At 41.4% G+C, this 11,997-nt stretch overlaps 1 protein-coding gene across 1 annotated transcript; it reads right to left on the bottom strand.

Annotated features, from left to right (window-relative positions):
- Window positions 1–1,762: 1,762 nt before the first annotated feature.
- Window positions 1,763–6,560, bottom strand: gata6 (GATA binding protein 6). Its single transcript, XM_063462306.1, has 7 exons — window positions 6,505–6,560; window positions 4,984–5,880; window positions 4,201–4,373; window positions 3,317–3,442; window positions 3,111–3,198; window positions 2,912–3,009; window positions 1,763–2,434 (listed from the first exon to the last, which is right to left on the bottom strand). Exons 2-7 carry the CDS (start codon window positions 5,819–5,821, stop codon window positions 2,273–2,275), a joined length of 1,485 nt encoding a protein of 494 aa, XP_063318376.1. The 5' UTR covers window positions 5,822–5,880; window positions 6,505–6,560; the 3' UTR covers window positions 1,763–2,272.
- Between the last annotated feature and the right edge of the window lie 5,437 nt (window positions 6,561–11,997).

Raw genomic sequence — 11,997 nt, 5'->3', positions numbered from 1 at the left:
ATGGATATGAAGGAAATAGTGAAAAATAGTGTCATTCCGATCTGATGTCAAAAGTCAAATAAGAAAAATAGGTGCAATAACCGTTCACCTGAAAACTGTGGATTTGTCTGTTACGCAGTGCCGCGCATTCCTCCACACTCAATAAACTTAGCTGAATCAATATGTCAAAGAGCAGACAGATAACGCTAAGCTCAGGCATAAATCCTAACCATCTCTAAAATCTTTTCATGTGGAATTACTCACAGGCCATATTCTCTTAAGTACAGTAAACATTGTGACAGGTACTTTGAGCTGCTGGTTCAAGAGGACACAGGAAAGTGGATTGTTCTTTAAGCCCACAGGGGCCCGAAGAAAAGGAAAAGTCTCGAGTGAAAACGTTACCAGAAAGGATAAAGGTGTGGTTTGGTGAAATCACCCAGAAAAAAAAGCTGGGTAAGTCTTGCTGTGCAACTTTTAGGCGAAATTCTTGTCTTGCATTAGCTGGCCGTGATGTCTTCTTCTTTCCTCCCAGTTGTGAAAACATCTGAGAAAATAAAGCCCTCTGGTATCTGTTCAGCCAAGGAGAAACAGGGAGTTAAAGTATAGATGGGAATGACTCACACAAAAATATGCAGAAGGTGGTTCTTTCCGTAATTTCAAAACACTGACGCGTTTTGCTCTTCTTTTAAAAACAAACTGCAGATTTATTTGCATCACCAGAACAATTTATTGGGCTGAATTTAAATAATTTCTCATAATGTTCAAGAAAAAAATAGTAAAACAACAAGAAAACATGTTATTTCAGAAAAATAAATAAGTCCGGTTGCGTGAATGACATGCTCTTTTTTAGGATGAAGCAAGTTGTGAACAAAAGCAAAGAAAAAAATAACTCTTTGTGCTAACATTTACATGTAACTTATCAGCTTTCAGGTTTCAGTCTCTTCGGGTGGGGGGAGGTTTCTTTTTTTTTTTTTAAAGCCTGAAATAGCTCTTGAAGCTCCCACACCACTTGCTTAGGTCATGCAACAAAATGAAAAATCAAAAAGGCTTCTCAAATTCATGATTTGGCATGACCTGTGAGCTTCATAAGAACATGTTACATTAACAATTCTCCTTTTAATCATTACAGCGATTCATCACAGTCATCACAGTGAGCATGGATTTGTTCAGAGGTGACCTCACTCTACACTTTGGTCTAATTTTGGCTGAAATATGATGCAACAGCACATGTTATTATTATGAAGGGTATACAGTTTATAGTGAGTCAGGTAGCACGGCCAGCAGCCTTCGTTTGCAGTTTATGTGTAAGAACATAAAGGTCAGAGGGTCCTACAGCTATTCTGGGCGTTCTTTGTTCAAACAAGCCATCCAACTGCTTTACATGTGCGAGATTTTGTAGAAGTAGTACCGTAATGCTGCCCGTCGGCCGACAGTGTTCTCATGTCAAAAATTAAGTCTCAAGAACTTGATTGTTTTTGCATCTTTTTCTCTCTTTTTTTTAAACGATTAAACACAACACGATGTGATATAGTCATTTATACCCTGTTTAAACCAAACTAGTTTCAGTCAAATACAGTAAGTAAGAGCTTTCAGTGGAAAACGTGAACATTCAACACTACTGTACTACCGCTTATCGAGAGACAAAGAATAGAAAAGAAGACATCAGAATGGTTTAACTTCTACTCTATATTGATATCTTTATTAACAATCATAGACATGTTTTTCAACTATGGAAGATTTATAAATATTTTTCTTTCTTTTGATTCATGTAAGTTGTCTCGGCACTTATGGCATGATTCCAGTTTTGGAAAAAACAAAAAATCAAAAAAAGTCCACAAAGAGTTCAGCGCTTGTGTGAAGCACTGATATCCAATCAACATCTTCAAAGAGAAATCCATTATGTACAAGATGGCTTTCTTTAAGGAACCCAGATTTGGTTCTGTGTGCCACGGATGGGAGAGATACCGAGTGCAGGTCCAGCAACCATCCATAGCAGGCCACCTAATTGATCATTTGGCCTGGCGTTTCCCTTTTGTTGTTGATGTTGTTGTAAGGCAAAAAATAAAAAAAAGACCCTGACATCAATCTGGAACCCAATCGCAGATACTCCATGCTTGATTCAAGCTTCTAGTCTGACTTAAGGTCATCTCAAACTTCTTTCCCCCTCTCGTCCAACTCTTCTTGCATCAGCTGAGAGGGAAGGAAACCAACACTGCACCCAAATACTTCCACTATACACAGCATCCAGACACGAGGGGCCGGGGATCTCTGTCCGCCCAGAAGGTTAAAATGTTCAGGCTAAGGCCATGGGGCACCAGGGTTCGCCTCTCACTGAAGCCACGTCCGATGACTGGGTCAAGCTCACGCTGCCGTACAGGCCGTCCTGTCCCGAGTACTTGACGGCCGAGCCCGAGCCTGCTCCCTCCCCGGAGCTGGACAGCACAGATGAACTGATCTGCAACCAGAAAACTCTCTGTTAGCAAAAATTTTGAGTCTATTGAATAAAATGTCAGTAAAACTTTTAGATTGTGTAAAACCTTTATTATTATTATTATTATTATTATTATTATTATTATTATTATTATTGAGGACTGAAATGACATTTGCATTGCAATGTTGGGGAAAAAAGGAGCATGATCAATGTGACACTCATATTAGTGAAATATCACAGTGACATATTAGTTAGCAGAAGTCGTAACCACAGAGCATCAGTCAGCCTGCATGTCATCTCTTTATCACAGTTTGTATTTTACAAAATATTCACTCATGAAAATGGGTGAAAAATCTGGCTTTTTATAGTAATTTCAAGTGTAGAAATTCCTATTTAACACACACACAAATTGATATAGATATTTCATTGTTTTATAATTATTATTTTTTATTTTAAACTATTATTTGAAAAAATTTAAAAGCAATTAAAAATCAGTTTTACCCCTGACACTTGTCCAGAGGGAGAGCTGGTTTTCGAGCAGTCTTCGGAATTGGATGAAGAGGTGGATGTAGGAGTCATGGAGACAGAGTTGCTACTTCCTGGAAACATAAAAAAAAATGTTGTCGTTACATTATTTTAAAAGAGATAAATATGACATACATATTCCTTCGTGCAGCAGAAATATTGTTCAGCTACTCACCAGAGGATCCCTTTGCTTTATTCAAAGTTTTCGGTTTTCTTTTTCTCGTCTGGATTCCCTCTTTCTTCATGGCGAGCGGCCGAGGTACCTGTAAGATGTGATTTTTTTTAATGAAAATAAGAAATTATTTTTTTATCAATAATGCGTCGATTTTTAAAAATTAAAATTTAATTAGAGGGGGAAAATTAAAATCGCAGTGAACTTACTCCGTGTAATTTTGTGTAGAGGCCGCACGCGTTACACACCGGCTCTCCCTCCGCGTTTCTGCGCCACAGAGTGGTGGTACTGGTTTGACAGTTGGCGCAGGAAAGGCCGATTCTTCTGGACGTTGACTGTTGAGGCAAGCAAAACATAACATCAGTCACATAATTAAACGTGGGTATCCAGGAAAATAAAGCACCACACACTCAACTAATTTATTCATACCTGACTTTCCAGCAATAATCCACACCCTGTTAGAATCCCAATTTAACTGGCATTTACGCACGGACTTTTATAAATTCATTTATTTATTACAGGTTGTTAATTCGCAGAGAGTTCCTACGTGCCATTTCACTTCCTTGTAAAAACTGTGCGTAATGGCACCATGGAAAATCTGGACCCACTGACGCCTTTTTAGATTAGCTTACCCGACAGTAGCTGGGAGTGGAGCTTGAGATAAAGTGTCTCCTTACATTAACGCTTTCCACGTGTGGATTGATTTAATGTGAATTTAGTGAATAACATTTTTTTGTTATGAAACAACTAAATGATTGTGCTTGACTGATGAATTTAAAACACTGGCTAAGCTAAAACTATCATTTTCCTTCGCAAAGCACAAGTCCTTGATTCAAATGTGAAATGCATGCTTTATTTATTTATTTATTTATTTATTTATTTATTTTCCCCATTTTATAGAAATCACGTGATCTTGCGTAAATAAATTTTCCTTGATTACAATCAGGTTTGAACTGGGGGCTGTATCATTGAAACCTTCATCCAGAGGCCGAATCGTGACAACGACAGTGACCTCCAGCAATTGTTTGAAACAATTAGGCAGGAAATTGGTTGATTTAAGTGGCCCCCGCCCCCCATCCTCCTGTCTCCTTACCGTCCGTTTCGGTGGTTTAATTAATGGCCGGCTCAGACCATTCATTTTGCTATAGAGGCCGCAGGCGTTGCAGAGAAAGTGGCCCGTGCCATCGCGCCTCCACAGCGGCGTGGAGATGGAGCCGCAGTTCACGCACTCTCTGCTCTCCCCCATGTCGTCCAGAATATCTGAAACTGAAGAGAAATGCTGGAATCAGAACAGGGAGCTGGTTTGTGAGGATTACACATTGTTGCTGGTCATTATTTCATAAGCGATTCTGCTTCTGGGACTTCATGTCAAAGAAAGCAAGCGGATAGATACGGCGGGCAAAATGATCTGTTCATGGATTATAAATTGATTACAGCGAAAGAGTTTAACAAAATTCACATTTTTAATAAATTTGTACTGTTGTGGCAATATTGTTTTAAAAGCCACGGTGGATTTTACTTCATGTAAATGATTTATTTTATATATTTCTGGGCAGTCATTTGTTTCTTGCACGCACACACACACGCACGCACACACACACACACACACACACACACACACACACTATCATAAATTCATTTTTGGCAGTGTATGAAACATATTCTTATTCAACATTTTGAGGTCAGGACTCGATGAGGGGAACAGGTTTCTGTTACAAAGAGGCGCAGGCGCTTGGTGCCTTCACTCCAGACACTTCAAGGTTGCGCGCGTGATTAAAATACCTTTTTTTTCTTTCCGTCCCACACAGTGAGAAGGAAAACTATTCCATCTTTGTGCCTCCCTCTACTTTGTTTTCGTTTGATTTTTTTTTCTTACCTCCATTTGGTCCTCGAATCAAGGGCGCACTCCTGCTTTGCAAGGTGTGGAGCATCGTGTTATCAAAAGGTGCCCCGGGCCAGGGCGAGGGTAGCTGGGGTGCAACGTACGGGGAGTATGGGCTCGGGTAGGTCCCGCTGAGGGGACGAGAAAGGCTGTACTGGTCTCTGCTGCTCATATTCAGTGTGTTACTGTAGCCCGTGTCCCTGGGGGTCCCGTTATTGATGGGCGGGCTTGGAGGGTAGTGGAAACGACTGGAGGCGTGCGGGCTCCCCGTGCTGTACGAAGGGCTCTCCGGGGTGGACTGTGACCACACCGAGTGACTGGAGACGGCGTGGCCGGGCTGAGCAGACACGTTGGCTGGCAGATAAGACAGGCTGGGGATCATGGTGCCCACCCGTGAGCTAGGGACATACACTGGGGAGTTAGGGTTGGAGTGCATATAACCACCAGAACTCGAATCATATCCAGTCTGGCTCTGGGCCGCAATGGCCAGTGTTTGGTACATGTCGGCCGGGTCCACCAGCAAGCTTGTCTTGTGTGCTCCGGTGGAGAGGACGAGTTTGCTCCCCTGGTCTAAATCCGTAAACAGCGGGATATCCTCGGTAGTGGTCAGGGTGTTGTTATGGTGTCCGAAGTGAAGGTAGGAGTGCAGGGATCTGCTGTCGGAGCGACGGTGCCCTAGCGCGTCAAGCTCGTTCGGAGGTGTCCTCAGCTCATCCGAGGTGGTGCCGTCCCTCCTGCTGTCACCGGGCAGGTAGTTCTGCTCAGCCGGTGACCCTGGGCTGCTGGACACTTCTCGCTTGACCATGGACCAGCTGTTTTCGCCCAGTTCCATCCAGGAGCACTTTCCATACACCGTAGGGGTAAATAAAAATGGCCAGGGAGTGGTCTACCCTGTAACAAAAAGAGTCGGAACCGTTAGGAAACCAGAAGAAATGACCCTTTTTGCGATGTTAAGGATAAGTGAATTGAAAATATATCCACAAAACATCCTGACAGAAAGTCGGCAGGTTTCTGAAAAAGGGGGAAAATGTAAACGGACACCTGGTGTACAGACCAGCGTTCATCTTTGGATGAACTACATTTTTCACAATAGAGAATAGGGTAATAAACTACGAAAGCTCCGGTTAATTATTACTGAGTCAGTATCATCTCGAACTCCAATAAAAACCCAGTCCACAGTGACTGCCATGCTCTCATGAAGCGCTCTTAAGAGGCACTGGATCCATCCGTGTCAAATCCCTGTCCTCCCCTCCACACGCACACACGCAAGTAGACGCACACATAAAGAGATAGGAAACAAAAACGCAATATGTCTTCACAGCAAAAGAGATAACCGTTTGATAAGAGTCAAAACAGATAAGGACCGAAAGGCTGACTGGAGCGATAAAACAATACCCCGAAATTATGAGTTAGGTCTCGCTGCGCTCGCCACGACACCGCCAGATGTTTAAAGCAGCTGTGCGCGCCGCAAAAGTGGGAGAAGAAAAGTTTAAAAAGACGAAGAAGAAGACTTACCTGCTACAAGTGTGCCATATAAGTCGTAAGCAAACTTCCTAACAGTGAGCCTCTGCTTCTCTTGGAAGTAATGGGAAAGTTTACCGCAGTTAGAGGAGGTTTATGAGAGGAGGCGCCTCTGGTGGCTGCGGCCGCAGGAGGCGGACCAATCATGTGGAGCGTGAGCGGCTGGAGACGCGATGGGGGTGCCAGCCTATGAACTCCTCCAATCAATCACGCTGAAAAACAGAGAGAGAGGGAGAGCGAGGGGGGAGACACTTCACTTGATCAGGTCTGAAAGTTGGATTAATGCGTTGATACGATCAGGTTTCATTATTCGAAAGTTATGCTTTCGGTTACAAATGAATACGCACCCCCCCCCCCCCTCCCAGCTGTTTCTTTTTGATAACAGCCCCCATGAGTCCTCAGGAATAATCAATAGAAATGTAAACGATGCCTTTTCCCCCAATATCAACTCTGTTTTTTAAAAAATTAAATTGTTGTTTGTCTATCTTGATCTATTTACAGTTGATCCACAAATCTGGTGATGAGCCTACAGCAGCTGAAAAAAATAGAAACGAGTGTCTTTGAGATTTTAATTTCACTGGACTACTCTTTAATATCCAGCTCTTTCATAGGCTACTCCTGTTTTATGGGAAATTGTGACATTTATATGACAGCCAGCGGTTTAATTTAATAACTAGATCGTTATTAATTAAACTGCCAAGAAATGCAGTTAAAATTAACTTTCCCGTCACACTGAACAGGAAAGTGCAACTCCCATGTTTACGCACTGCAGTAATCACGTCTGCAAGGAGCACGCTTTTAACTTTCGATACTTTGGAGATTTTAAAATGATTATATTTATAATCGTTAATCCAGAGTTGGGACTTTCCACTGCAGTCTGTCCACGAGTTAAGGATCTGAATATTTTGTTTTTACTTGGAGTATTAGTGTAATAAAATGTTTCGTCTGGACAACTTTTTACTGATGAGAATCCTTAATAAAGACTCCTTTTATTAAAACAACAACCTATTAAATGATTGATGAAATATATATTCCGTGTGTGAAATATGTCTTAGGCCTACTTCTTTTTTCTGGTTTCATCTTAATTCAAAGTCCTATCCCCCCCCCGTTTGTTTATTCTCTGTCATCATTCCAATGATCAATAAATCCCCTCTTAATTAGTTTAAGTCAGACGGCTCTCATTGAGCGTTAAAGGTGTGTGTGTGTAGCTCCTCTTTGAAACGCGATGATTCGTTCAGCCCGAATATACATTGAGACGAGTGAAGTGATCAAAAGTGGGGAGGTGTCAATTGAATCATTAACGCATTTGCAGGTCACACTAGCAGTCATTCAGCGGGTATTGTTACGGGTTATTTTGTTTGTTTGTTTGATTTTTTTGTCTGGACAGTTGATCAGATTACCTCCAACAGCCCATTCATTATACTTCCAACTACCGCAGGGAAGTCCGAGAGTATACTCTGATACTTTTATAATATTCACCCTGCATCCATCACACTGATAACAGGCACCGAGCTGCATCCACGTTCATTGCTTCTGCAGCTGCACAGCAGACAAAACTGAGGGAAAAATCAACTCACCGCAATTCATGATTCATACTGTAACACCATCTGTATTGGTTACTCATGTGTCATAGCAGCGGAAGGCAGCTGCAGCTGCACTTTTTGATTTACTAATATCGTCCCAAAAATTGCTAATATGTTATTAATTATCCCTATCCCTGCCCATTAGACTACCACAGCACGGAGTTAACAGTTCACAGGGCCTAACAGTAACAGAGTCTTCGGCTGGACTTATGTTCAACGCGTGCCACTGCCAGGCCTCCCATTGTTCCTCCTCTGTCTACTTCTCGCACAAACACTATTATTGTCAGAGAGTCATGAATATTGTTACTGTAGAGTTATTTTCAATGCTAATTCAATACCCGTGGGCGCAATCGTGCAGCCGCCCTCCAGCAGGTGTTCCTGCCGCTCTTATTTTAATACTGGCGTGATGATTCCTGCTGCTGGATCCTTCTCCTCGCATAACTTCAGAGAGAAACAATGCAGTGGGGGGCCCACCTAGCCCGAGTTGCGTGGCAATCCGTGTCTATTTGTGTAGTGGTTATGCTAATCCATGTTGTCTATCTGATTTCCACAGAACTTTTGCTGATAGAAATTCACGCTTAAGGCGATATTGTGACTGTTAGGCGTCGAGTCTTCGCTCCCTCTCAGGTCCGAGAGGTGATTCTTATCAGAGGCAGTAACCGCACCAAAATGCGCTGCCGTCTCCCATCACCTCAGCCAGCAGTTGTCAGGAAGGTGAGAGAATACAAAATCCTGTTGTTGCTGTTTTTTTCTTTTTTTTTCTTTGTTGCCCCCCTATTCCACCATCACCATCACCCCACCCTCCACCCTCCCTCCCTCCTTTTTTTTTTTTTTTTTTTTTTGCGGCTTCTGGCTCACTGGCTGCGAAGCCTCCAGTTGATAAATGAGGTGTTTTCGCAGTAATGTCAGCGTGGGCTGCTCTGACACACGGAGCCTGTGAGAAGAAGTGGCAGGACGCCGCCCTGTCTCCGCGTTTATCCAGCACAGCCAAACACTGCAGGCCAGCCACTGACTGTCAGCTCCGGCCTGTGCGCTGACCATCTCCATCACACATAATTCAACCAGATAGCCTGCAACTGGTGGATAATAATAATAATAATAACAATAATAATAATAATATATGGAAACGATAAATAGTGAACGAAATATTTCATTTATGTATTGGAATAATATTGTCGAACTGTATTTAAAATATTTAATAAATACTATTTCGTTAGGAAGTAATTAAAAGACGCAATAATAATATTTATTATTACTACTACTATTATTATTATTATTATTATTAGCTCATCGCTGAGGCTTTAATGGTTGACCCTCTTCAGGTGTCTGAGCCTTATGTACCGACTTGATAATGATTATCTCCAGCCCTCGAGTGCTCGTTGCAGCTTTCTCCTGATTATGTGATGTTATGGAGATAACAAGGAGCAGGAGAACGAATTACGCACGAAAGGGACAGTTAGAGGCATCACACGGTGGCGTGGGCAACTTTGAGACTATTACTCACTTTTTTTTTTTAAATTTACTTCTTTAAAAATGCCCTGCTTGGTCGTTAGTTTGACTGTGACTGTGTAGAAAGGGCAGCTCTGATTTCTCTTACACGGCAGGGCAATAAAAGGCACTGTGGACACCAACACGCCCCACGTCCGAAAACACCTTTGATGTCTCGATTATGATTAATGAGAAGCGACTGCAGCTACATGTAAAACACGCAGGAAGGAGACGCAATTCATCATCTCAATCACCCCACGGTTGCTTTTTTTTCTCCTTTTTTCTTGCTATGTTTTTATCTTTGCATTTCACACACAGAGTCTGTTTTCAATCAAATCCTGTATAATTGGCTTTTAATAACGACGAAAGATTAATATCCAGTATTTAATCTGTTGGGTGTTGTTTGGATTAAATGTATTTTTATTTTGTCAACCTGTCAATAAAGCAGCTATCCTGCACATATTTGCACCACAGCTTTGGTGACAATCCTGCGTTACTGTATTTAAGTATCTGGGCTTTTAACGACTTAAATCGCTATAACGTTTATGCTACGTGTCCCCTTTACAACACAAAGATTTATCTTAGAAAGCGAAACATATGTAGAGCGAACTGGATCTGCACACAAGACGCCAAACATTTCCAATTTAAAAAAGAATACCTTAGAAATTAAAATAGAATGCATTAATTAAATAGACATGTTTCCTCGCATGGCTATATAAAAATACACTTTGGATTTTGTGGTTTAATGATTAATTGATTGATTTTATTTCATTCATACAAATCACACACACACATGTATACACTATGACCATGATTCTGTGTGTGCAATAAATACCAGAATAAGGTGCACTAAAAAAGTCATCATAAAGAGCAACTTATAAAAGTGATTTAACACTGACAGATATTCAAAGTTCAGCTTTAGGCACTGATTATTACCATTATTTTTACATTTTAAATGCATTGCAGCTGTCATTGTGAAACATAAAATATTAGCAGTAATTCTGTTTGCATAAAAATCAGATTGCAAGTCTGGTTTAATTAATTATTTGTGTGTGAAATCCAAAATGGGAAAATTGAATTGTTAACAATTATTCCAAAGAATCTTTTTTCATTATATTACATGAGAAAAATGTAATATATTATCCAGTATATCCAAAAGCAGTGCAGCATATGGAAAAACAACAAATATCCACCCTCCCCACAACAATAGCACAATAGCAATGAAATACATGAGAGGCGTTGTGAGTTCACGCTGTCTTAAGGTGTAGCTCCATCCTTAAATCTAGATCATTTTGTTCCAGATATACATGTATTCCCGCTCACACTCCGTGCTAAACCTGTTTTCTATATTTACCTCCAGTTCCCAACGCCTATAAACACTGACGTATTTGCTCTTATTTTATGGAAGACACAGTTAAGTTTTATACCTGCGCCGGTCTTTTTCTCCCTGTCCTCCACAGAATGGCAGCTTGTCCAGAGCCGCTGGAGCAAAGGCTGCTGGGAGGCCGTGAATGCCAGACTCTCCTGTTTGAAGTGGTAGATGATTAAACGGGTCATGACAGGTGTAAAAGCAACCTTTGTCATTTTGGACATGTACCGTCCTTGCTTCCTTGGCTCGCCCACAACGGAACGCCCTGCTCACCTGCCCGAGTGTGTGTGCACTAATGTGTGTGTGCATGCTTGGGTGTGTTTGTGTGGAGTGGATTTTCTGGAGGGGATTGATGGCTGTTAACAATCCTGCACCATCACGCTCCCTGCCTGTCATGTGATGAATGAGTGACGGATACACCCCTGATGGATGAGACGTGAGCCTGTTGTCTGCATATTTATGGTCTTGGCTCTGTGCCGTTCGGTGTTAAAAAAAGAAAAGAAAAACAAGCATAAAATTGCTCCAGTGGAAATGAGTGAATTGTCTGTGATTTGAGAACGACTGAGGTTATATTTATCTCTTATTATTTGCGTCTCCAAGAATTTCTATTTATCAAATCAGCGTGGTGATGTCATATCAGCCTGACATAAGTTTCAGGGTTCGTTTGACCTATTCTCCTAACTTTGGCTCCAATCGTGTATCGACTGTATCGTATTATTATATTACAAGCTGTTTTTTATCACTTGTACTTCTCTTATCTATTTTCCTCCCCGAGCCATCATGATGCATATACAGCAGTGAAATGAAGATAAAGGGTTTGCTCTGGTATCGTAATACCACAGCTGAAATTCAAATGGGGTTTTAACATATTAGGCGAAATCACTGTCATATGCAGGATTAAGTGGAAGAAAAATATCAGCATTTTGTTCTGTGTAATTAAAATATTAGCTTGCTCATTTTTGAGGCTGAATTTGGAAGCAGACCCACCCCAGGAAAAAGTGAATCCCTAATATAAGCAATAAGGCCGAAATGGAAAAAATCTTTACT

Source organism: Pelmatolapia mariae, linkage group LG18, assembly GCF_036321145.2.
Source record: "Pelmatolapia mariae isolate MD_Pm_ZW linkage group LG18, Pm_UMD_F_2, whole genome shotgun sequence".
Taxonomy (NCBI): domain Eukaryota; kingdom Metazoa; phylum Chordata; class Actinopteri; order Cichliformes; family Cichlidae; genus Pelmatolapia; species Pelmatolapia mariae.
Note: the sequence above shows the minus strand (reverse complement) of the source record. Positions and strands in the feature narration are given on the sequence as shown.

Excerpts from the sequence above, each read along its gene's own strand:
- gata6 (XM_063462306.1), bottom strand. The coding sequence starts at position 5,821 with ATGGAACTGGGCGAAAACAGCTGGTCCATGGTCAAGCGAGAAGTGTCC. Across the intron at positions 3,443-4,200 it reads TTAAACCACCGAAACGGACG|TCAACGTCCAGAAGAATCGG; the intron begins GTAAGGAGACAG and ends TTGCCTCAACAG. Across the intron at positions 3,199-3,316 it reads TCTACACAAAATTACACGGA|GTACCTCGGCCGCTCGCCAT; the intron begins GTAAGTTCACTG and ends CACATCTTACAG.